Source organism: Ptychodera flava, assembly GCF_041260155.1.
Source record: "Ptychodera flava strain L36383 chromosome 23 unlocalized genomic scaffold, AS_Pfla_20210202 Scaffold_24__1_contigs__length_23054250_pilon, whole genome shotgun sequence".
Taxonomy (NCBI): Eukaryota; Metazoa; Hemichordata; class Enteropneusta; family Ptychoderidae; genus Ptychodera; species Ptychodera flava.
In genome coordinates, this window is record NW_027248278.1 from 3,285,031 (window position 1) to 3,312,310 (window position 27,280).

General features: G+C 35.3%; 1 protein-coding gene and 1 long non-coding RNA gene across 3 annotated transcripts in view; both read left to right on the top strand.

The window, feature by feature from the left end:
- The window catches only part of LOC139124558 (uncharacterized), a 74,847-nt gene that overhangs the window by 6,846 nt on the left and 40,721 nt on the right, over nt 1-27,280 (top strand). The gene's annotated exons all lie outside the window — the stretch shown is intronic.
- Nucleotides 9,789-26,610, top strand: LOC139125011 (uncharacterized). Of its 2 annotated transcripts, XM_070691119.1 has the most exons (7): nt 9,799-11,002; nt 11,606-11,721; nt 12,909-13,098; nt 20,834-20,966; nt 22,952-23,088; nt 24,257-24,434; nt 25,428-26,610. In XM_070691119.1, the coding sequence occupies exons 1-7, from the start codon at nt 10,178-10,180 to the stop codon at nt 25,685-25,687; spliced, it is 1,839 nt and encodes a 612-aa protein (XP_070547220.1). In that variant the 5' UTR covers nt 9,799-10,177; the 3' UTR covers nt 25,688-26,610. The 2 variants fall into 2 exon arrangements, with proteins under 2 accessions (XP_070547221.1, XP_070547220.1); XM_070691120.1 differs by lacking the exons at nt 20,834-20,966; nt 22,952-23,088; nt 24,257-24,434; nt 25,428-26,610 and adding an exon at nt 15,592-16,711 and having other exon boundaries at nt 9,789-11,002.

A 27,280-nucleotide genomic window follows, 5' to 3' on the forward strand; every position in this document is an offset into this window, starting at 1 on the left:
TTAAGTTTCAAACCTTTGTCTCTTCAGTGTGCTTTCTCTGAGTATGTACAGTCTCAACTTATTAAACAGAACTCAAGTTACAATGTTAATCAAAGATATCCACCTTCTTCATCAATACATGTGTCACAAAAGGTTATTCTCTACATAACTCAACAGAGCTCTGTCAACTGTTGAGTTGCTTGTTCTTTCAAAACCGCTGGTCAGACAGCTTTAATATTTAGTTTACTTGTCGTAGGATGACCTTAGTGAGATAATTTCATACAGTAAGGAAATACTTAATTTGTATCCATGTCTATAGTAGCTTCAGGGACTTTGGCCCTATTTTTTTACTACTGTTTAGTTTAAGGCAAAAATGACTAACATTCCTTTACCATCACTAAACTTACTAGCAGAGTATGTTGTCTTGAATTGTTTTCAGTCATTTGAAGCAATGCTAAAAAACAGCCTCAACTGTAAAGCAACAAGGAAACTAACTTTGATACATGTAGTTAATATTCAAATATCAAAGTGTACTGTTCAAAGTACATCACAATTGTTATGCAGAATTTTGTTATACCGTACAAGAAGGATCAAGAAGTACATCCACAATGGACCTGTTATTGTTCCTTTTCATAAACCTACAGGATAGAGTTTCAGAATCTATACATCATTGCAATTTCTTTGCTGGTTTACAGTTTTTGTGGACAAATTACAGGTAGAACTTCTTCCTATACAGTTAGCATTTTCAGGTCATTTTAAATTTCAATGGAATTATTTAAAAGTTTTTCTCCAGACTCTAAAAGTTTCATGGTGACCCTGATGTTTACTCCTAATTGAGCATGTGAAGTTTCCTGTGGCGTTGTACGACAGTTAATCTAATAATATTTTATGGTTGTCTGTGTATTTGCATTTGGGATTCAGACTGTACTATTATAATTTGCTCATGACATGTAAAACTGACCCAATGATGTAGTTTATTTTAGTTGCTGTAAATCCTATCAAGTTTACCAATCTTGGCAACAGAAAAGGTGCTCTCTAAAATTATGTGTTCAATTATTGAACACAATACTTAATTATAATACTTTTTGAATGGAGTTACTTACTGTGTTCAGTAAGAAAAGTAGAATGCATGTGTTCAGATTTAGAAAACACAGTGTCTTTATTTTTGAACAGATTGTATATTTTCAAACTTATATGAAATAGACCACTATTTACACACACTAGTAGTGTAACACTGATTTTTTGAACACAAATTAATATTGCAAAGCAAGTAAATAGAATGCATGAGTTCTGGAAAGCAGACTATCATCAGTTAAACTAATAAAATACAGAATACAATTATGCAGACACAAGAAGTATTTTATTTTATTTTATTTTACAAATCTGTTATTGCAGTGAAGACAACAATGCAAAACTTTACATTAGGGAAAGACTGCATTAACTTGCATGGTACCTGATACCCGGGTCCTTGCCTGACCAACTCGGGTGACAAACAGAAGACTTAATCCCCCAAGGTGTTAATGTTCCATTGGTACGTTATCTTATCCAGCTGGTGCCATTGTGGGAAAGACAGGTCTGTGAAATTAATCCTCTGATAACTAAATAGGGAAGTAGGGTATTCCTAAGTTAATGGAGCTTTCCCGTAATGATAAGACTTTACCTAGCAACAAAACCCTTGCAATGGTGCAATGGAACAAAATGGAACAACTCAACATGAAAACTGCTATGATAGCTTGTCATTGTTTTAAAACTTATCACTTATGATGAGTGACAGCATACCAAATTTTGACTCAAAAAAGTAATTATTTTGGTGAATTCACCAAATAACAGTGGATTTGTTGCTTTGGGTCAATCTTGACGGGTGCGGCTCGCTGGCAGGGTACGCTTACCCATTCCAGACACCTGGTACCACCACTATTTCGTGGTTCAAGATGACTCCATTGCCTTTGTCATCAAATATCTGTTCCTTGGACTTGGTAATTTTCATATTAACCTTGAATGATAACGATTATTGGACCTGATTTGATTATTATCAGCTTGTAGTCAAAAACCTGATACTAAAATGGACAGTAGCTGTAACTTTGATGAGGTTCAACTTTTTTTGGGCACTAATTCTTCACAAATAAAGACAAACCTATTTGTGTCATTTGGCAAACAAATTGCTGGCATTTTTAACACATAGGTACATGTACTCACGTATGGCCATGAGAAAAAATAGAGTTACTGATAGCACGGGAATCACGCACAAAACAAAACAATCAAAGACGTCCCCATATATGAGGGTGACAAAACCTGTTGTTTCTTGTCACACTCCCTCAAAACAGACAATATATCGCCTGTCATTCAGCTTTGGTGACATGCATCGAAAAGAATAGCCAATGGTGTTGTAGCGGTTCAGTCTCCATGGATACTAGTAAGAGTTCATGTTTTGATAGCTGTAAAGTATGTTTGAAAGCAGAACTTGAAGCACTGTATCAATGAGGCAATTATGGTAAATTCCAGCTTTAGCATTGTGTAGGCAGTGCGCTACAGTGACGATTGATCTCGATCTAATAAAACACAGTCGTTTGATCTGCACATATTTTCATGGACTTAAACCCCCAAATTTGGACCAAATTGTGTCCAAGGGCATAAATACATCAAAGTCATGAGTCATGAGTCAGGGAGACCTGTGGGTGCACGTGACAAATCAACAGAAGTTGGAGAGCAGCCAAGCACATCACAAACTGACAAACATCATGGTGTCAATGTCAGTACGGGTGCTTCATGCGACATAGATAACAAAATTGAACTGGGTGACGTCATTGTTATAATATCATGGAAGGCAAACATCAACATCAACAGTGACTCCCCCTAAAACATCAAGTCTGCAGGCCCTTTAATTTTGATGAATGGGATAGAAATTGCCCCTTTCAATGGACATGCAGAGAAAACACTGTACCTCATATTTATAATCTTTGAAAATGTACATCTACGCTGATCTGCTGTCTTTCTTGGAGTGTATGTATGACATTATGATAAGGTGATATCATGCTACCTGTAGATTCATATTACAACAGATATCTTACTCACACTTGTAAATGATGTATGTAGCCTATAACGCTACATGTTCCAGAGGAGAAATTTAGGGCTTCATTCACTCACAGCAGCCAGTCATTATACCTGCAAGGACAGCTGACCCATATTCAGAGAGAGAATTTAATGAGCCCACTGCATACAAGTTAAATTCAAAGCTGAGATATAGTACTAGCAGTGATAGTATATTTGAATTTTGCACAGAAGCTGACAGGTTGTTGTCAGTGTATGACCAGGGGTCAGGAAATTCCACATAGCCAGGACTCTGTCCGGAAATTCCACATAGCCAGGATTCTGTCAGGAAATTCCACATAGCCAGGAATCTGTCAGGAAATTCCACATAGCCAGGAATCTGTCTGAGAATCATGTATAATAAGTTATCAATGGCTAAGATTATCGGTAGACCCATCCCATCTCTTTCAGTGCTCACTGATTAATGCAATACTGCACAAAGCACGAGCAATCACTGCTGACGTAAAGCATCCTTTGTACCTGGTACTCCTCTTTTGATCAATGCATTCAGGGAGCAGATTTCGCTGCTTAAAGTGTTATAAGTTGCAGTACAGCAAGAGCTTTGTTGCGACAGCCATCAGGAGACTCAATCTTTGGTGTTCTTTTTGTATGTTTGCTGGATATAGCCTGTGTTTATAGGTCTGCCTGTTTGTTATTTTTATCCTCTTCTGAGCTGAAAGGAGACTATCCTTTTTTAGGATAATGAAGTATAATAATAAGTATATCAATGGACGGATAGAAAATTGGTCACCCCTAAATCAGAATAAAAACCCTGGCTCATTATTGGTTCAGACATCATCATAAATTGCAGAAAAATTATGCTTGACTCTCAAAATTGAGAGCTATGTGAGCGGTCTGAAATCACCAAAGTGCGCCTGCAAACTGCGCCGGCGCATTTCAAACTGCGCCCCCATTTTGCGCCGGTATATTGCGCCGCCCAAAGCTGCGCCTTACTCTGCGCCATTGCGAAGTTTAAATGTCAAGCACGGTATTAATAGTCTATTTTGGTTTAGTCAGGCGATTCCAAAGAAATATCATGTTTTTCGTGGGAAATATGGTGAAATGTGTCACTAAAATGCGGAGGATGGGAGTAATTTTTTTCCGACACGTATGTGAAGTATGTAATAACATCACCCGAGAGGGAAGGTAACTCCGAGCCAGTCGAGTGTCATTTGCATCTTAAATCGACCTTTGAATCTGTTTGTAGTTTCTACCCGAACCTTGACGGTAAATACTTTCAAAGTAAAAAAAGACGCTAAATTTTACTCTCAAACTATTTCGATGGCCAAATATCTCTGCTATGGAAGACCGGTCACGACATGCGACATGCGACCTGCGACTTCAAAACTGCGACCTGCGTCCTGCGAGTTTGAAACATACGACCTGCGACTTCGGCATTTAGACCAAGGTGTAGGCCTAACCTGCGACTTCACAACAGCGACCAGCGTCCTGCGTGTTTGTCAAACTGCGATATCAGTCTTGATTTGTTCGCACCATTGCTCTGTCAACATTTCCGTCATAAAATTATCTCTCCAGATGAAAATGAGTGAACTGGTGTGTACATGAATTGAGTTTTGCCAGACTTGGTGAACGATTTACCAAAGCGAAAGCAATGGCTTATTAATTGATCGATGTTGAACGTTAAATCTCCTTTCCACGTTTTACCCTTTGAGCGCTGTAATTTTCTCCCACCAAAATTTTAGTGCAAAATTTTACCAATTGTATGATTTTTCTGTAATTTTTTGATAATTTTGGACCAAATCGACATCACATTTCATTGGCTACAGGTTTTTCCCAATTTTTTTGCAAAAATTGGAGAAAAATTGACAGGGTTTAGGCCTATTATATAAAGGGGACAAAAATAGACTTTGGCGCTCAAAGGATTAAAGTTCACGCAAGACGCCTCCAATCTAATACTGAGGAAAACACCATGAAACGTTACGTGTTGTTGTCGCATGTCGCAGTTGTGAAGTCGCAGGTCGCAGTTTGACAAACACGCAGGTCGCTGTTGTGAAGTCGCAGGTTACACGTAGGTCTAAATGCCGAAGTCGCAGGTCGCATGTTTCAAACTCGCGGGACGCAGGTCGCAGTTTTGAAGTCGCAGGTCGCATGTCGCATGTCGTGACCGGTCTTCCATACTCTGCCATTATAAGTTTCGTAGGGTTACTCTATACTCAGTATATGGCGAGAGTGTCCTAGCTGTCTCAGTGTCCCATCGGAACCTCGTGGACCGTAATTCTTGCTCTAATTCTGCGACCTTTGAATCGTCCAATAATTGCTACTTCCAATTCATGACGACCCCAAATGATAAGGAATGCTACTGATTCTGAGACTCTCAGTTCATAGAAGAGTCAAAGTGCGATCACGTGTGCGACTGAACTTGAGACTCCCATTTCGCTTTGTGATGTACATTTGCGAGTGAATTTGAGACCGGGTCTGAGACTCTCATTTAACGTGCAAACAGCAATGCGACCGTCCTTACGACTGACTTCCTGACGTAGGTATAAAGGGTACCGGAAATCGACAAGTGCGAGGCTAAAGTTACGAGAGCGAATGTGAGGGCTTGAAGTGTACGTGCTCACTTTGAAAGTGCGAGCGATAGTGAGAATGTGAAGTGAACTCGGACTGTATGGGGTGAGATTAGTGCCAAAACAATTGTGTTATCATTATTTTATTATGTTTACATTATCTCGTTTTCTCATTGCTTGCATTTTTAATTTTATTATGTTTGCGTTTTTATTATTTTATGTTTGCATTTTTATTATATTATGTTTGCATTTTTATTTCATTCTTTCATTTTGTTTGCATTTTTATTATATTATGTTTGCATTTTTATTTCATTCTTTCATTTTGTTTGCATTTTTATTATATTATGTTTGCATTTTTATTCTATTCTTTCATTTTGTTTGCATTTTTATTATATTATGTTTGCATTTTTATTTCATTCTTTCATTTTGTTTGCATTTTTTATTATATTATGTTTGCATTTTTATTTCATTCTTTCATTTTGTTTGCATTTTTATTATATTATGTTTGCATTTTTATTTCATTCTTTCATTTTGTTTGCATTTTCATTATATTATGTTTGCATTTTTATTATATTATGTTTGCATTTTTATTTCATTCTTTCATTTTGTTTGCATTTTTATTATATTATGTTTGCATTTTTATTTCATTCTTTCATTTTGTTTGCATTTTTATTATATTATGTTTGCATTTTTATTTCATTCTTTCATTTTGTTTGCATTTTTATTATATTATGTTTGCATTTTTAATCCATTCTTTCATTTTGTTTGCATTTTTATTATATTATGTTTGCATTTTTATTTCATTCTTTCATTTTGTTTGCATTTTTATTATATTATGTTTGCATTTTTATTTCATTCTTTCATTTTGTTTGCATTTTTATTATATTATGTTTGCATTTTTATTTCATTCTTTCATTTTGTTTGCATTTTCATTATATTATGTTTGCATTTTTATTTATTATTTTTGCATTTTTATTTCATTCTTTCATTTTGTTTGCATTTTTATTATATTATGTTTGCATTTTTATTTCATTCTTTCATTTTGTTTGCATTTTTATTATATTATGTTTGCATTTTTATTATATTATGTTTGCATTTTTTCATTCTTTCATTTTGTTTGCATTTTTATTATATTATGTTTGCATTTTTAATCCATTCTTTCATTTTGTTTGCATTTTTATTATATTATGTTTGCATTTTTATTTCATTCTTTCATTTTGTTTGCATTTTTATTATATTATGTTTGCATTTTTATTTCATTCTTTCATTTTGTTTGCATTTTTATTATATTATGTTTGCATTTTTATTCCATTCTTTCATTTTGTTTGCATTTTTATTACATTGTTTGCATTTTTATTATATTATGTTTGCATTTTTATTTCATTCTTTCATTTTGTTTGCATTTTTATTATATTATGTTTGCATTTTTATTTCATTCTTTCATTTTGTTTGCATTTTTATTATATTATGTTTGCATTTTTATTTCATTCTTTCATTTTGTTTGCATTTTTATTATATTATGTTTGCATTTTAATTCATTCTTTCATTTTGTTTGCATTTTATTATATTATGTTTGCATTTTTATTATATTCTTTCATTTTGTTTGCATTTTTATTATATTATGTTTGCATTTTTATTTCATTCTTTCATTTTGTTTGCATTTTTATTATATTATGTTTGCATTTTTAATCCATTCTTTCATTTTGTTTGCATTTTTATTATATTATGTTTGCATTTTTATTTCATTCTTTCATTTTGTTTGCATTTTTATTATATTATGTTTGCATTTTTATTTCATTCTTTCATTTTGTTTGCATTTTTATTATATTATGTTTGCATTTTTATTTCATTCTTTCATTTTGTTTGCATTTTTATTACATTATGTTTTCATTTTTATGTCGTTTTTTGCTCACGTGTTTACACACGTGAGCATATGTCATAGCGATGTCTGTCTTTCTGTCTGTCTGTCTGTCTGTGTGTCCGTTTGTCTGTCTGTCTGTTGGTCCAATATATCAAAAACGGCTTATCAGAATGAAATCTGGTACATAGATTCAGTTAGCAAATGGCAAGAACTGATTAGTTTTTGGTGGGTCTGGCTTGCATACTTTTTGCTCATTTGCATAATTAATGATTTTAGAAAAAACGGATATTCATTAAAAACGACTACACACGATGTGATGAGATTTGCTACAAATGTTGATCACACCAAGATATATCAGTAGTGGGAACCATTAAGGGGTGACATGAAAGAGAGTTGCTAATTTGCATATTTAATGAACTTTCCTAATTAGGGATATATGTCTGATTTGACTTGATCAAAATCGACCAAACTTGGTATGTATATTAAAGATACTATGATTTAACATTATTGAAAGTCATTAAGCGTTTTAACTGCACCCAATTCCTAATTTACATATTTAATGAACTTTGCTAATTTAAACCTGTCATAGTGGTCACCCTTACAGAGCGGTCACCTCTCTATAGTGGTCACTTTGTGGCAGTCCCGTGGCATTTTACATGTTAAAGGCCCTATACAGAACAGCCACCTCTCTTATGTGGTCAGTGGTCATATGGAATTGCTCCATTTGGTACAAAACCTGTATATAATGGTCAATATATCTGACTTTCAATGACCTCTATCAAAAAATGCTCAGACTGGCAAGCACGAAATAAGTCTACTTTTACAGATTTTACATCTGCATTACAAGCTTTCAGAAACTAAATAGCTGTTCTATGTTTTTTAACAGATTTATGTTATGGAATTTTATAATTGCTTTTATCTTTCCCTAAATTAACCACTTAGCGCACCACCTGCACAGAAAGTAATGCCACACCCACCCTCTATAGAAAGGCCACCTCCATATAGTGGTCACTTTTTCTTGGTCCATTGAGTGACCACTATACACAGGTTTGACTGTATATTTAAATTGACCGGACCAAAGTTGATGAAACTTGCGACATGTATTTAAGCTACTATGATACAACATTTTTGAAAGTCATTAAACATTTTTACTTCAGCCAATTCCCAATTTGCATATTTAATAAACTTTCCAAATTAGGGATATATATCTGAATTAACTTGATTGCAGTTGTCGAAACTTGCTATATACATCAAAGATACTGTGATATAATATTATTGAAAATCAAAAAACATTTTTACTTCAGCCAATTCCTAATTTGCATATTAAATGAATTTTCATAATTAAGGATATTTATCTGAATTGACTTGATCAAAATTGATGAAACTTGTTATGTACATTAAAGACACTATAATACAATATTATTGAAAGTCATTGAGCATTTTCTCTTCAGCCAATTCCTAATTTGCATATTAAATGAACTTTCCTAATTAGAGATATATATCTGAATCAACTTGACCAAAGTTGACAAAACTTGCTACATATATTGCAGATACCATGATACAACATTGTTGAAAATCATAAAGCATTTTTACTTAAGCCAATTCCTAATTTACATATTTAATGAGCTTTCACAGCTCGGCATATATGGCTTGAAGGACTTGGCCAACGGTAATTACACTTGCTATATAAAATGGTGATACAATGACAGCAGTAAAAGAACTTTGATATTTTATTTCAGCTGATTACATATTTGTATACTTCATGACCTAATCGGCGGTGATTATTGTTCATTACGTTGATCATAATATTTTCAATGAAGTTGCAAACATGTGGCAAAGGTTTTACACATAACTGCAATATATAATGAAACACGTTAGCATTTTCAGTTCATATCTGGTTCTTATTTTGTTTACATTTTTATTATGATATATTTACATTTCATTTCTAGACATAATGAAATAAAATGTAAACAATATAAAAGAACGACATAAAAATGCTAACATAATGAATAAAAATGCAAACAAAATGAAAAATGAAAAAAAATGTAAACATAATGAAATAAAAGTGTAAACAAAATGTGAAAATGAAATAAAAATGTCAACAAAATCAAAGAATGACATAAAAATGCTAACATAATATAATAACAATGCAAAGAAAATTAAAAATGACAAAAAATGCAAACATAACGCAACAAACATGCAAACAAAATGAAAAAACGAAATAAAAATGTTCAAATAATGAAAAAAGAATGTCATTTTTTAAACATTATTTTTCTTTTACCTATTTTGCTTGAATTTCTACACTGTTATGTTTGCATTTCTTTTTCCTGCACTCATTTTGCTTTCATCTTTTTTATATTGTGTTAGCATTTTTATTTCGTTTACTCATTTTTAAAGCTTTTTATAGCGTTTTCTGATTGTGTTAACATTTTTATTTGATTGTGTTCACATGTTTATCTATCTCATTATCATAATTTATGTATCTCCCTAGCCTAGCGCCTAAAGCACACTTTCCTGCGTGTGTGAAGACTGGTTTACGAAAGTAAAATTTTCGCTATGACATATTCAGTTGGTAGATCGGATTGCTAAATTTGCAATACATGTGCCTAAAGGAAATATCTTGATCTAATGTTATGTTTTTGTCAACCTTTATTTAATCTATCGAGTTGTTCTTAGTATAATGATGCATCAAGTTAAAGGGCACACATTACGCGGGTAAAAGATGTCGACTGGTCGCAGCGACGGGCCATCGGCCACTTCAACTACTTCTGGTACAGGTAGAGTGACCTCTCTGAATAGTACTATGATATCAGAGGCATGTCAGGCACTAAGTGAGGCCAGCAACTTGCTTAGACAAGCACTTTCCGCAGAAGGAACGCTGCCGCATTCGATCGCATCATCTGCCGTACCTCCATCACGGTCTAACGTGGAGAGAGGGACTGTGGTTGAAGATCCTCTGCGCACGCGCCATATTCAATCGCCACCACTAACCCAGAGTATCCCGTCTACATCAACACCAACATCAACGATGCGACCCTCGCGGACACAAGCAATAAGGGACGAACTTAGTAGGTGTTTTCGATCAAACACAAGGAGTCGCAGTCGTCATGGCAGGTCCAGTACAAGTGCGAGAGAAACTGTCACTCCATCCCGTCTTCTACGGAATCGGCCAACTTGGCCACACATTTGGGTCGCGTTAGCTATTGTAGGACAAGATTGGGTTCCTACTATCAAGGAGAGGAGGGAATTGATGAAAGCTGGCCTTGGTGAGAAAAAGTTACAGATGCCTGTAAATTTAAATGGCCTGGAGGTTATCGAGTACTTGAACGATGCGTATCCAAAATTAGAAAATGCAGGAGGCGTGGAAATTTGCCGGACTTCTCGAGGTTCAAGAAAACTTGAAGCTATAACATGTCCTGCAGCTGGATATACTCAACACTACCTCAGTCTCGAAGCTGGCCAGGCGAAATTGTACATACGACCCATACAGAGAGGACTGGATTTAACACCTGTAGTTGATATTGACGAGGTCATTGACTCAATAGAGGTAAGTTTCGATGAGAACCACAGCCATACTGGTATGAACATTATACAACTTATAAATGGCACTCCAGAGTAAACACTGAACAGAAATAAAATGCTTTACATGGTGTTTCCAAAATTGAAATTTGAAATGAATTGGTGAAACTGAATCAAGTTGAATCTTAATGCATTCCTTTTGGAGGACAATCATGCAAGAGTAAAGATAAAAAATTCAGCTTTGAAGTTAATACTTTCAGGCCATAGCCACAACAAATTAAAGCAATATCAATGCTGTTTTGCTCAGAGAGGGGAACAAATCTTGGAGAGTGGCCTTGGCATGCATCGAAAATATTTCAAGAAACAATTTGAAATACCCTTTTCAGAAACCCATGCAATAAAAAAGGAAAAGTCCCCTTGTGACAAAAGAGAAAAAAGCCCAGGCAATAATATCTTGTATTACAAGCTCGCTTACTTTTAAAATGTAAATTACCATTGTTGCTTGTAATTATATTGACTTCGCAAGGTGAGGAACTGAAAGAAACCTGAATACCAGTTTGTTGCCACTGAATTAGTATTGATGCAAATTATTCTGATTTAATATTTCTCACAATGTTTATTTTTTTCACAGAACGTTGAGAATGCACCCACAGAAAAGTGTTCTATTTGCAGTGCAGACATACCATACAATTTAATACGGGAGCACTTTGAAAACTGTTCGACAGAAACTATTGAAGATATTTTTGCGTAAGTGTACTTGGATTACAATTATGTTTGCAACTAGACAAAGTGGATCATTTACTGTTTTAGAAGGCCATGTTTGATGTTGTTATATCTCATGACTTTTATATCAATGGGTTGTTGCTTGCTCAAGATAAATCCTCTATACCTTGATGGGTTTAAGTAGCGAAAATTACTGTTACATAACTGATATATATTTCGATTTTTCACCCTTATAAAACTCTGCAATTATTTGTTACTTTTTAGCTTTTGTCTTCACATTCAGAAGCTAATCTTTTCCCCATATGAGTCTGTCAGTATGAAATCTGTCTGTAGGCACAATATCTCAAGAATGGCCCATTTGATTTAAACCTAATTTGGTACACAGATTCATATTGGCAATGGCAAGAACTCATCAGTATTTGGGATGGTTTGCATAATTAATGCTTATTTGCATAATTACTGATTTTTTTTGAAAAGGATCCAGTTCAACAGAGAATGCATGCTGTACATTAAAGCTAGTTTGCAGAAAAACAGGAAGGCTTTTACAAAGATCATTGAACTTGATTGAATGAGTATAGAGAATATCAACGCCATTTACAATAGTTTGTATTTTCAAATACATAGCATTGTATTTAATTTCACAATCTTTTGAGCCAGTGCTAAGGCTATGTGAAATAGTTTTTATTTCCTAGAGGATTGCTGTTTTTTTACACTATCTAGCATGTGACAGAGAATTATACTGCATCTCATTTGTTAATTGTGGTTAAATATACACAGAAAAAAGTACAAAGTAATAGTGAATTATTTTTTGAAAAATGTTTTTTTATTAGTCCTTCATTAAAATATTGCACTCTAAGATGCTCAGAGTGCTACATTAAGCATTTCAAAGTTTTGATTTGCTGAAAAGCTTGAAAGTACCTCATTACAAATATAGTGTGCGTAGAGGAAGTCACATGCACTGTATGTCACTAGCCTTGCCTTGTTACTCTAAAACCAGCTGGGAAGAATACTAGATGATACAATGGCACATCAATTACCAACATGTTCGTGTGAGTTAATGGTGGTAAATCAGCATTGTATTAGTAACGCACATTGCACATGTTGGGGCTAACATTATGTCGGTAACTTTGACTTTGCTTTCAATGTCTTTTAGGTACTGCATCATCAAAAGTGAATTGATAATACCTTTTTTATTTTCATATTATTTTCAGAGATGAACCAGTTGACAATGCATCGGATCCTAATGAAGAGACCATAGATGAAGTGACAGTAAATGAAGAGGCTGCAATTGAAGAGCCAGTAAATGCAGAGACCATAAATACAGAGACCATAAATACAGAGACCATAAATGCTGAGACCATAAATGCAGAGACCATAAATACAGGCCAAGACATGATGGCTGTAAGTATATGTACAAACCTGAATAGACTTATAACATTTAGGACATAAATTTGTGTCCTAAACCCCAGGGTCGCTCACGTTGATTGGTAGGTCTTATGTCCCTATGTCCCATCTGCGTTCATTCATTGGCTGCCTTTATGTCCTCAAGTCTCATTAATATTTACTGTTCCGAATGCAACTCATTCATTGGCCGCCATATGTTCATGTACTTACCTCACTTTCGAGTGTTCTTTGTCTCCTTCTGCCATGTGCTCATTACGTATACTATAACACATCTGCGAGCCTAGCCAATCATTACCATGCAGAGAGCTAGAGCATAGTCGCAACGTTTGTGAAGAAATTTGTCTTGGGGTTAGAACACAAATTTATGTCCTAAATGTTATACGTCTACTAGGACGTCATGGCAATTTATGATTCTGAGCTTGTGTTTCTTCCTGGTGGACAGTGTTTGCTCCTGACAATGATCGTTAACCTAGGGTTTCAGACTTTATGAATAGGTTTTACTGTGTTTCATTGTATTTGTTTGCTCTGAACTAATATACAGATGGCCAGTAACACCATACACTGCATTACCCATCATTTATCATGGATTATAGTTGCATAGCTTCAAAATCGTGTGTCCTGTAATATGCCTCTGAAGTGTTAGTTTAGGGGTGGACCATTTGATATCCTAGGGGGGTCTGGAAGATTTGGGGGGGCATTTTTTTCCCTCAGATGTTCCACTTGATGTTTTTTTTCCCCTTGTGAATCCTGGCAATTTTTTTTGCATTCTTCCTTCAAAGAATATTTTTTTTAATGCAGATATATATATATATATATATATATATATATATATATATATATATATATATATCTGATATCTGATGTATGAAAGTCATGCAGCTGAAGGGCATGCTGAAAAATATTGTTTGATATTTTAAAGAAATACGCCCATCTGAGATGTATGTATGTCTGATATATTAAAGTTTTGCACTAGGACGGGGCTCTGAAAAACATGTTTTTTAATCATTAAAGTTACGCGCCCAAAGGGCGCACCGAAAAATGAAACTGAATGATGAAATTCATGGCTAGCACGATGCATTTGATGCATTTTAGGCAAGTATGAGCCCGCGTCAAAATTTAAAAACACACTGACCCCATCACCAAAGTGAAAAACAGGGTAACCCCGTGAATCCACCGGCCTCCTAGGCCGAAGAAACTGACCAGTCCCTCATTCCCGCTAATTTTTAAAAGTATCCTGTGTGAATTATCATAACCAAGCCCTCCCCCAGTACATTTGGTCACACTGAGATAAATGTTACACCTTAATTCCAATTCGATACAGTTATTTCCGCCATAGTAATGAAAATATACTTGGCCACGCCTCAAATGAAATGGGAAAATTGGACAGGTATATTGGAAATTGAAAAAACGGAAATGTGCAGTGTTGGAAATGAGTTTGTCAAGGGGAAATTTGAATGGCCGCAATGTGCCATCCTCAGTATACACACCTATACATACCGGTATACAGTATACATACCTGTTTCCTACATTTCAATCTCAGCCCAAAGATTTCAAGTTTAGAAATATGCCTAAAGGTTAATAATCAAGATGATAAAACCATTTGAAAATTGAAAATTAGTTCCATTTAGATTTTCTCTTTTGAAAATGCAAAATGTGCCACGGATTATAATACTTGACGATGACAGTTTTGTTTTAACAACTTCTGAAATTCTGTCATTTGACTTTTCAGTGCAATCTGTCCATGCCAATCATACCAGAGAACAAAATTATTTATTGGTCAACACACAAGAGATGATATGCATGTATCTACAGAGTGTGTTCACTTATCTAAAATCAGTGAACAATTCAAAAAGCCAAATGTAACTGAAAATTAATTTCAAGAGGCTTTTGGAAAGACAAGAAGGGTGAACGGAAATGAAAAAGTTACATCCCAATAGGTTCTGTCTGATAGTGTGATAAATTTTTGTTTTCCTTCCACGTTAGCTTGCCAGATTTTTTTTTCATAAGTCATCTGAGGCAGAATTTTTTTCCCCCTTGTATCTGCTGGGAATTTTTTTTTTCAACAATCTTCCAGACCCCCCACCATATCAAATGGTCCACCCCTTAGGTAGGTCAGGGAACTGTTTTAATTATTTTGATTGTAAAAACTCACAAAAAACAGCAACATTCAAAAACTTCACTCATAATTTTTGAAAATGAATGAAAAATGTCTTGGCTCCACAGTTTTCTTTGGTCAGTACTGTTACTGTTAACGCAATTTTTTTGACCTTGTATTAGTATTGATGTAACCATGGGAACCACAGGTGTATCATTGGTACTTTCCTGATGTCTCATGAGTACTACAGATTAATAGTCTTTTTATTCTTTGTATCATGGGTATTACTGATGTATTGTTCACAGTAGCATTATATCATGGGTAGCTGTAATGCTTTAATAGTTATGAATTTTGATATAGAATTTATGTTCTCTTTGGTGCCTTGTTCCTAACAGCAAGAAGCATTGCTCCCATCAAATTCCTTGCGCACAGTCAATGAAATTGTGCAGGATACCATTGAATTCAGTAGAAGTAATAGTAGTGATCCAGTAGAAGTCCTGCGCTATTACCAAAAGAAAGTGGTAACTGGCAGAAACATAGATGTAGAAAGTGAAAGAGGAATTAGCGGAGATAAGTCAACCAATTTTATTATTGTGAATCGATTCAAACTATTGGAAACATCATTTGACGAGATTAATGCTATCGAGGATCTGAGAAAAACGCTGGAAGTTGAGTTTTACAGTGAAGTAAGTAAAGTAATTTACTTGCATGTATGCTGTCATACTCAACTGTATGATCATCATTTTACATTCCAATACTGATTGTTAGAATTAAATTGCATAGGATGGTCCACAATCATTGTTTTAGAATTTTGTGGTATGATTGCACCATAGAGGGCGCTGTTTTCATGACGATTGAACTGTCACTTCGTCTCTGCAAACTTGTAATTTTTTGCACGTTTGCCTTCACTACTTCAATCAATCTTGGAGTAGCATCCTTATGAATACTTGTAGTGACTGTGGAGAGCTCTACTAGGTGGATTTGCTGACTATGAGGTGGGAAAATGACCTCTAGTTTTCACCATTGAATGACAACCCTGGACAACAGAACATTCCCCAAGGCTCGGTGAAGGCTATTGTTTTCATGCAATTGCTTGTAAACAATGACAAAATGCAACGACTGTGGGAAGACATCTGGTGTCAGCTTCTGTCAAGGGGATCTGTTTCTATGTAGAAAATGCAAGGAGAAACGTTTTTCGTCTAAACCAACTACAGCGACACCACATCAAGAAGATCAAACAGCCAGCAACATCACCGAAATGGACCAAAAACTGAACGAGATCAACAGACAACTCGCCTGCTTGCCATCTGTCGTCAGAGACATACAAGAAATCAAGTCATCCCAAACGACAATAACAAATTCGCTGGAATATTTCAACACTCTAGTAGAGGAAATGAGAAACCAAATTACCACCCTGCAAAACGAAAACAGGCGATTACAGCAACAGAATGACGAACTGGTAGAGCGAATGTCAACACTTGAAAGAAACCAAGAAGATCAAAATCAGTACAGCAGGCGCGAAATATTGAAATCCACGGCATTCCTGAAACTCAGGCTGAAAACACAGACGGCATAGCATTGTCAGTGGTGAAATGTATCGAACCAGGCATTACAATCAATGATATAGAAGTAACTCACCGAATTGGAAAACAAGATAGAAGACAAGACAAGACGCGACATCGACCTATCATCGTCAAATTGTGAACAGAAGATTACGGGACAAAGTATACAACGAAAGAAAGAAACTCAAGGACATTACTACGGACAAACTAGGACACTCAAGCAAAAACAAAATATACGTCAATGAAAATTTAACACCTTGTAAACGTAAACTGATGAAAGATGTAAATGATAAGAGAAAAGCACTTCATTATAAATATTTATGGACATACAACGGTAACATTTACGTAAAAAAAGAACAGGGTGCTGTGTCCGTTGTCATCAGAAATGAAGACGATTTAAATAAAATCAAGTAAGTCTTTTTGTGTGTGTGAATTTGAGTTTAGTATTTTTGTGATAATCATTTTTTAAACAAATATACAAGCTCCAGATGTAGATCTTTTCCAGGTATCTAGCGATACCTACAGTATTTCACAGTTCAATGAAACATTTTCAAATAGACAATCTGCTCTGTCAATCTCTCATATTAATGTTAGATCTTTAAACAAACATTTCGATGACTTTACTCAAGTTTTCAACAAGGCATCAAAAATGATTTTAAGTTATTGCTTTAACCGAAGTCTGGCAAATTAATTACAAGAATATGTACAATTTACAGGATTATAACTTAGAATTAAGATGTAGAAATCACGGTAGAGGTGGAGGAGTTGGTTTCTATGTACACTCCTCATTACAGTATGATATTGTTCATGATATCACAGTCCCAAATGCTGAATCATTGTGGTTGACTTTCATACACAATAGCAAGCGATACATTGTTGGTGTTGTTTACAGACCACCAGATGATGAAACAGCTATGTTCATTGACGGTCTTGAAAATATTTTGTATGAAATTAATCATAAATATCAAGGTTGTGTTTTAGTAGGGGACTTTAATATCGATATCAATCAATTTTCCAATACTGCACATAAACTTTCAGATACTCTTTCATGTTTAAACTATGTACAAGTTATTAGACACCCAACTCGTGTTACCTCAACTTCTGAAACCATAATTGACCATATTTACACGAATATCTATAGCAGTCATATTGACGCTGGTGTAATTTTTGCAGACATCTCAGACCATTTTCCAGTTTTTCTTATTTTTGAAAACACTTGTACATCATCATCTTCTGAGTCAAGTCATTCCCTCTCAAGAGATTTCTCAAATTTTAAGAAAAATGATTTCATAAGGGACCTTGAAATGGAATCTTGGGATGACGTTTTTTGCCATGAGGATGTTAATTCTGCATATCAATGTTTCTGTGTCAAATTTTGTAGCATCATTTCAAAACATGCACCACTCAAGCCCATGGGTAAAAATAAGAAAAGTAAGAACAAACCCTGGATTACAAGGGAAATTCGTAAGTCAATAGGTATGAAACACAAATTGTATGTCAAGTTAATTAAGAATAAGTTTAAAGAACCTTTCTTGAGTAATTATAAGAAATATAGAAATACTTTGACAAATATTTTAAGGAGAGCCAAAAAGTGTTATTATGCAAATCTTCTAATGGTAAACAAGAGTAACACGAAAGAAATGTGGGGGGTTATCAATGATATTTTGGGCAAACAGACTTGTAAGAAACTTAAAGTACCAAATCAAATCACCGATAATTCTGGATGTCATACAGTAACATCTACACAGTTGAATGATATAGCAGAACATTTTAATAATTTCTTTGTTCAAATTGGTGAAAATCTTGCCAGTAAAATAGATGTTACTGCTGACTCAAACTTCACTTCTAATATGCACAGTCCAGTTCAGCTTTCCGCGCTTTCCTTTTTTCTTTATCCTGTAACTGAAAGTGATGTTGTCAATACTGTTGCATCTCTTGATATCCACAAGGCGACTGGTCATGACTACATAAGTGTGAGACTTGTAAAAGATGCAATTTCTGTAATTTCCAAACCACTCTGTCATATCATAAATTTGTCATTTTCAACTGGTGAATTCCCAAATGATTTAAAAGTTGCAAGGGTGATTCCAATTTACAAAAAAGGTGATGCAGATGATGTGAGTAATTACAGACCGGTTTCATATTACCAGTGTTCAGCAAAATTTTTGAAAAAATTGTTAACAACAGATGCTTTACTTTTTTGATCAGAATAACGTTTTATATGAACACCAATATGGTTTTCGGAAAAATTACAGCACAAAATTATCGTTAGTTAACTTGTCTCAACATCTTTTGGAAGAAATCGACAAAGGTAATATTACAACTGGTATTTTTATAGACTTTTCAAAAGCCTTTGACACCATAAATCATGATATTTTGCTGTCTAAGTTAGAGTACTATGGTGTCAGAGGCTTACCTTTGCGATGGATACAAAATTACTTGTCCTCCAGAAGTCAGTTTGTCAGCATCGATGGCGTACATTCTCGTAAAAAACATATTTCTTGTGGCGTTCCCCAAGGATCGATCCTAGGGCCTACTTTATTTCTTATTTATATTAATGATTTTCCTTGTTCATCTGATGTTCTTGATTTTAGACTGTACGCCGATGATTCAAATCTTTTTCACACCATACAAAAATCCTGTAAACTTGATTTGAATGTGGTTACTAACAATTTATCTGCTGTGACTGATTGGTGCGATGCTAACAGGCTGACTATAAACTCTAAAAAGACTAAATATGCAATTATAAAAAGTAATAGAAAAGATTGTATATGTGAAGGTTCACTAAGAATGAAAAATGAAATTTTAGAAAGAGTAGACAGTGCATCTTTTGTAGGGGTAACTATAGACAGTAATTTATCATGGAAACATCACATTGTACAAGTAAGAATGAAAATCAGTAAGTTAACAGGTGTGTTCCTGAAATTACGTCATGTAGTACCGCTATTTACACTTGTATTGTTATACAATTCCTTTGTTTTACCCCACATAATGTATGGCCTTGAAGTGTGGGGAAATACTTATCCTACTTATTGAATGATATTTTCCTGGTTCAGAAAAAGATGGTCCGTATAATGACCTTCAGCGATTATAACGCAAACTCGTCCCCACTTTTTAAGAAACTTGGTATTTTAGATGTTTTCAAGCAACATAAACTACAGCTTGCAATTTTTGTACATGATGTTTAAACCACAGACTACCAGATACTTTTAAAGACTTTTTTGTCCCGATTCAACATAGATATAGTACAAGACAAAGTGTTCGTAACGATCTAGCCATACCAAAAATTAGACATAAGGCAGGTGAATTTACTGTAAAATATGCTGCAACGAAAGTCTGGAATGCTATACCCATTGAAATAAGAGAAATACACAATAGATATCGCTTTAAAGTGGAATACAAAATATCTTCAGAATAGTCTCACTGGTCATTGATGTACATTAATCCTTGGTTTTTATTTTCATAAATTCCCTTTGTGTGAATTTGAAACTTGGAAACGGTTTCTTTTATCAAGTTTATGCTGTGTATCTTTTTTGTCTTCCTGAGAGCTTTCACGCCTCCATAGTTACTGCTGCAAATTTTTGATCCGCATTTTCCATGTAATTCATTGATAAATTTCAGCCCATACAGTGAATGTGTCAAATTACCAGGTATTCGGGAGTGACCCGATTAGTTGCAAGACAACTATTTTTCACTCTCGTTTTTCCTACACATATCAACACTTTCTCCATGTAACTGTCTTTGTGAGTGTGCTTTTTCACACATTTTCGAAAAGGAAATAAACCATTATTATTACACCATCATCCTGTTGGATGTGAGGTAAATTTGTAACATTTGGTTGACTTAGGGGGATGAAACTGAACAGACAAGATCAAAACACTCCTATTGTTCATGTACTATGCCCAACTTTTTTGGCTTTTCCAACAGTGCAATATCTCATGACTTTTAACATCCCCAAGTTTATAGTAAATCATTAGTTCCAATGAGATTTTTATCCTCCTCATAGGAAAAAAATTTTATATTCTGTTTTCACGTGGCCAGTGTTTAACTACATTTATGTCATATCAATTGGCAGAAAGCTCAAGATTATGGAGGCCCTCGAAAGGAGTTCTTTGTATTGGTTTTAAGGGAATTAAAGGAGAAGTATTTTGATAATGGGTTGAAGGAGCACATGGCAGAGGATTATGAAACTGTTGGCAAGATAATGGGTAAGTGTTGCCTGAGAATGATCTCAGGATGGAAAGTTGATTCCCTTCTGTTGCTAGTTGTCATGTATGTTGACAATTTAATCCTTTTTAGTCCCCATGGACACCGTCCGGGGGGACTTATAGGTTTGGTCATGTCCGTGCGTCCGTCCGTCCATCCGTCCGTCCGTCCGTCTGTGCGTGCATCCGTCTGTCCGTTCACGCAGATATCTCAGAGACGCCTGGAGCGATTTTGTTCAAACTTGGTACAAGGATAGTACCCTACCTCATACAGATGCATGTCGATTTGTTTCACAATGCAATCAAATTTGGCCGTGTTAGAGGACTTTTTAGTTTTCACCTTCATAGACTCCCATGTATAAGGTAGTCCATAGACTCCCATGTATAAGGCAGTCCATAGACTCCCATGTATAAGGCAGTCCATAGACTCCCATGTATAAGGCCAAGAAAAATAAAAACTTAGTTTCTCATTGTATTCATATTGCAAAATGGATGCAGTGACACAGTTTTTAGTCCCCAAAGATAAAGTCCAGGGGGCTCATAGATTGGGTCATGTCAGTCCGTGAGTCCATCCATGTGAGTCCATCCGTTCGCGCAGATATCTCAGACACTTTGACAAAATGTCACGTGACCTTGGTGACCTTTGACCTCAAATATACATATTTGTCCATAACTCAGTAACCACAAATGCTACACTCTTCATATTTGGTATGATGGGACACCTTATGACGCCACATATTGTACCTCATTAATTATGCACATATCTAATTTTGAGCGAGCCAATAGAGCTAGAGGTCTGATTTTTGGTATGTAGGGATAACTTAGCAATACAAATTTTTTGACAAAATGTCACGTGACCTTGATGACCTTTGACCTTGAATATGCATATATATGCATAACTCAGTAACCACAAGTTCTTCACGCTTCAATTTTGATAGGATAATAGACCTTAAGATGTCACATCTTGTACCTCATTTATTATGCACATATGTATTTCTTGGCTCGCCAATACAGCTAGAGGTCTGATCTTTTTTCCCGATTTAGAACCATAACTTAGACATGCCTCTTGTTTCAAATTGGGAACAATGACATAGACATATGTGTCCATAGATCTGAACATATACACTCCAGTGATACTTCTTAATGACCTCATTTCCCTGCCCCATCAAGACTAATACTCCTATTACAAGTGGGGACTATGTCATTGTCAATGACTTGTTTGTTAAAATGTCAGATATAATCTGGGTCTAACAATTACCCAGTCTTTTGAATGCTAGTTACACATTATGTACTACTGATTACCATTATATCCCAAGCCGAGGGATTGCAGGTGATCATACACTGGACATGAGGCTCAGGATGTATGATCTACTGCTATGTTAAGGCTATATTGTTATGAGAGTCCTTTCAACAAAAAAATGGTTGTGCCTTATACCCTTTGAATTTGGACTTAGAGGTTAATGGCTGCAAATATTAATCCAAAGATGTTTACTGTTGTGTGCACCACTGGTAATTAAATAAATCTGGCTGCCACAACTGACAACTACATTTATCGTGGTTTCTGAAACATGATTAAGGTATAACTATGATTGTTGACCAGTAAGTAAAACTAAAGTCTCTAGCTTTGAGGAATCCTGTCATTTAAATTTAAATCTAAGAGTAGCTTGTGGAGCTTTCAGCTAGTGTGAGTATTTGCTTCAGTTCTAGATGTATTCTGGATTAGTTTATATGCATTTGTGATTGATGAATTTAGGGCTAAAAGTACTTTAATAACAGACAAGTGTTGGATGCTTTTATATTGATCAGTTTGGTCACATCAGTTTCAATCAGGTGATAATTAATAGGGCTTGCCATGCCATTGGCAAGTAACCAATGACTCTTATCAGTAGGGTGCACAACATTAACTGTAGTAGTCATTTGTCCATTACATTTCAGCACACTTAAATACATGCAAATTAATATTTCTATAATCTTTGTTCACACTTTAGCATTGAGCATGTTACAAAATGGCAAGTTACCCAGGTTCTTGAATGCAGATATCATATCTCAGTTGTTGACTGATGATCCTGCCACACCTTGTATTGTCCATCTTAGGAAGGGACTTGATGCCTTGGGAATTTACCAGGTATTGTATATTTCAATTCTAGTATCAGTATAGTCTGCATACATGTAGTTAAACATGTTATGTTGAATAAGATTTTGCAGTAAATATTTCATTTTGTTTTAAACTGAAGCTACTTGTCTATCTCACCATGTATTACCTGACTTGATAAAATTCACTATAAATCATTGCCCTGGAATGGTACTGTATGGACTGTTGAATTCTTGCATAAAATATTTGTGCCTAGTCTAGTGGTACAAATAGAACTGCAATGATTGAGTCACTCTGTTCCATCATGCATTTGCCACATCCTGAGAGGTACCACAATACACTCATAGATTAATCTATCAATTATACTGCAATGCCCATTTTTCACAAAAGTGGTACTTTCTCTCATTACCTGTAATTAGTCCCTGCTAATTATGTTCTCGGGACTCTGACACACACATACACTGACACAGGCACACAAACACACACACAGACTCACTCACACACTCTCTCTCTCTCTCTCTCTCTCTCTCTCTCTCTCTCTCTCTCTCTCACCTATCAGCTTACATTGTATCTATTTCTCATACAAAGATAAATCAATTTCTTTCAGTTTCAAACTTGGCACAAGAACAATGTACAAATTCAGACAGCACACTTTAATTTATTGTGCACTACAATACAGACAGCTGGTTACAATTGAAATAGTCCTTTTTTGCTTCCATTTTTCAAGTGCAAGACCTTTACTCAGACATACGTGAAGTTAAGTCTGTCAAACTTGCTACAATAAAAAAATATTTGTCCAGTTGATTTGTTTTGCCATACAATGTTGGACAAGGTGTCATTTTGTTCAAAAGTTTTTCATGCTTAAAGCAATCTATAGCTGTTGCTCACACACGGTTGAATGGATTTTATTCTCTGTTGGGACAAGGACATTGACATATCATACATACAGCTGTCAATTTTTGTTGCAATATAATTTAAAATGTCTGCCAGGCATCCATAAGTTATGATTTTTGATGTCAAAAAACATAAAGACTAATTTTATTCAAAGTTGGTTGCGGGATATTAATTATTCAATGCTATGCATACATTATCAATTTCTTTTTCAATATTTATGTACTGATAGTTTGGCAACACATGGACGAGGTCATTGACTTGTTAATTCTAGTCTGTCAAAAATTAATTATTGTTTTTCTTCTGAAAGCTTTGCAGGGGAACACCAACATTTCACTATCTATTCCAAGTAAACGAAGCAAGTGCCTTAACTATGAGGAAACTCATGCACCTACTGAAACCAATATTTAGTGAGGAGGGTTCTAACAAGAGAACTTTTGAGGATTCTATCTATGCTCAATATGTCAAATATGTCCGGGAAGTTGCAAGTAAGTTTCATGTTGACATGCACAATGTGCATGTGTTTAATTGATTAAGATTACCATGATAGGTTTTTAGCTCAAATTTGGTTTTATATATAAATACCAAAAAGAGCTTATATGATGAGTCTAGATGTCTGTATATTTGTGGGTATGTGCGGATGTATGTCCTTCACACACAAAGGCTCCCATACCGCCAAAGCTACCGTCTCAGTATTTGGTGTACAGGTAGATGTAGGGGTTGAGATGTGAATTTGTTCAAATGAACACATCAGTGTCAAAAATGTGCAAATGAGGTAAGAAAAAGCGAAATTCTGAAACAGGCTTGAAACAGGCTTACTCCACTGACTTGAGTCATTTCCTGTCATTGTCATTGAACTGTTACATATTAACAGACCTGCTCAAACCATACACAGTAGAGGGGAGGAAGACTGTCTATGGTCAAACTAAGGCAGTAAGGGGGCTAGCTGCCTTTCTGCTATGCATGTTGCTAAAGTTGACCTCCAGTACCTAAAGTTTCAGACCTTAATTACTTTTGTCATTCTTGTTTTTCTGGTTTAAATATTTCTTGTTGTTTTTCTGGTTGTACTGTGCAGAAATCATTGTCATAACATCAACGTAGAATTTTCCGGCACGGATAGAAACAACATTTATTGTTGATCTTTGGTACCCATACTGGTATGTACCAATTATGATCAAATTTGAGCGACACCGTATAATTGCGGTATTTTTTGATGGATGTGATTGATAGCTAAGGATGGTTACACATAACCATCACTCAACTTTTGGAATCAGTGTCACACAGATTAAGCAAGGTAGCATTTCTAGTAATGGTAAGCCCTTACATTGTCTATATTCTTATCATTTGAATGCATATATTTACATATCCATTGTCACTAACTTGCTTTAGATAATGTTTGGGATATATTTCCTTTTACTTTCATTTATAGTGACGTGTTCTTCTTGACTTTGTTTCTATCATTATTGTGTTTCATAAACTAGGCGGTCGAAGAGAACCGTTGACTCTTGGTAGTATATTGCAGTTTGCAACGGGGTCAGATGAGGAACCTGTACTTGGATTCAGATATCATCCAACGATTGAATTTAGCGAGGTAGAAAACACATTTTTACCAACGGCCAACACATGCATTGGATGCCTGAGACTACCAAGACCCACCATTGCTACACCTCTACCATCTCAGGAAACACTGTTTAATTTGTATGACTATGCTTTTAGCAGTTCATATTTTGGAAATGTGTAGACAGTTTACCTCTGACAGACCCCTTACCATACCAGTTATTTTGTTACCAAAGTTTCTTGTTTATTGTGTTCTTACATATATATTGTTCTTGCCTCTTGATGGTGCCGTGTATACAGTATGCTAATAAGTTGACATAGACAAAGCTCATAGAGCTTGAAGTTGAACCGCCATCCATCCTTGGCCAATGGTTTTCAAAGTTAGCAATACATATGTATGCACATGTGTGTCCATTGTTTTCTATGCTGTCCTATGTGGCTGCCAGGTGGCAATTTTTACCATCCATGTTTATCATTGTTTGTCCAGTCACATACAAATAGATATGTAAGACAAACCAGTTCTGATTTTGTTAAAAAGTGGCACAAAGCTAGCCTAATTTCATTCAAACATAGCTGAAGGCAACATCTACATGTTCATGTCAGATTTTTGGCCATATGATCCAATACAGTTGCCAGACCTTTTCCTGTCTTAAGCCATTGTCCGCCATGCCCAGACTCATTATAAGTAAACTTGGCAAAATTAAAGGGCAACACTTATGACCGCAATGTGCGTATCAATTTATTTTGTAATATGAATACCATACACAAGGATACAATATCACACATTTAGGTACCCTCATGACTAGCATTGACTTATTAAATTTAGTGTCAACATTATGTGTGTGTACTGTGTCATCGACAGTCCTTTTTAGTCCCCACGGACATAGTCAGGGGGGACTTATAAGTTTGGTCATGTCCGTGCGTCCGTCCGTCCGTTCATGCAGATATCTCAGAGATGCCTGGAGCAATTTCATTCAAACTTGGTACAAATTTTACTTCATATTGTCATACATAATACACATTGATTTGTTTTGTGATATCATATGGCCGCCGTGCGGCCATTTAATTACGATTTTTTCATGTACAGAGCCATAACTCAGACTTGTTTCAACGGATTTTTAATTGTACAGACATGACCATCATAATATGCATGTCATTTTGATCAATCAATATGGCGGCCATTTTCCTACAATTTTTTCATGTACGGAGCCACAACTCAGGCATATCTCAAGCAATTTTATTCAAAGTTGGTACAAGGATATTGACTTATATTATACATATGTATGTCAATTTGTTTCACGATATGATCAAATATGGCCACATGGCAGCCATTTTGTTTCAATTTTTTCACGTCCTTGGCCATAACTAGGGCCCGTCTCAACCGATTTTATTCAACCGTGGTACAAGGACATTGACCTACGTCATATATATGCACATTGATTTGTTTTGTGATATGATCCAATATGGCTGCCTTGCGGCCATTTTGTAACAATTTTTTTCATGTACAGAGCCATAACTCAGACATATTTCCACCAGTATCATTCAAAGTTGGTAAAAGGACATTGACCTATTTCATACATATGTACATTAATTTGTTTCAAGGCATGTAGCAGTATCATGTCAATTACTTAAGTTTCGTCATTAGGCTGACATGTCAAGAAATACTGCATCAAATTTCACGAAACTCGGTACAGATATTAAGCTCACATTGCTTTTACAGTAGAAAAGACATTTATCAGTGTCATGTTAATTAATTTGTAATCGCTTATGTAATGAG

Bases quoted from the DNA above. Each gene is read 5' to 3' on its own strand.
- LOC139125011 (XM_070691119.1), top strand. From the start codon at position 10,178: ATGTCGACTGGTCGCAGCGACGGGCCATCGGCCACTTCAACTACTTCT. The intron at 13,099-20,833 runs GTAAGTATATGT...ATCAATTGGCAG, and splicing joins CAGGCCAAGACATGATGGCT to AAAGCTCAAGATTATGGAGG. The intron at 20,967-22,951 runs GTAAGTGTTGCC...TTCACACTTTAG, and splicing joins AACTGTTGGCAAGATAATGG to CATTGAGCATGTTACAAAAT.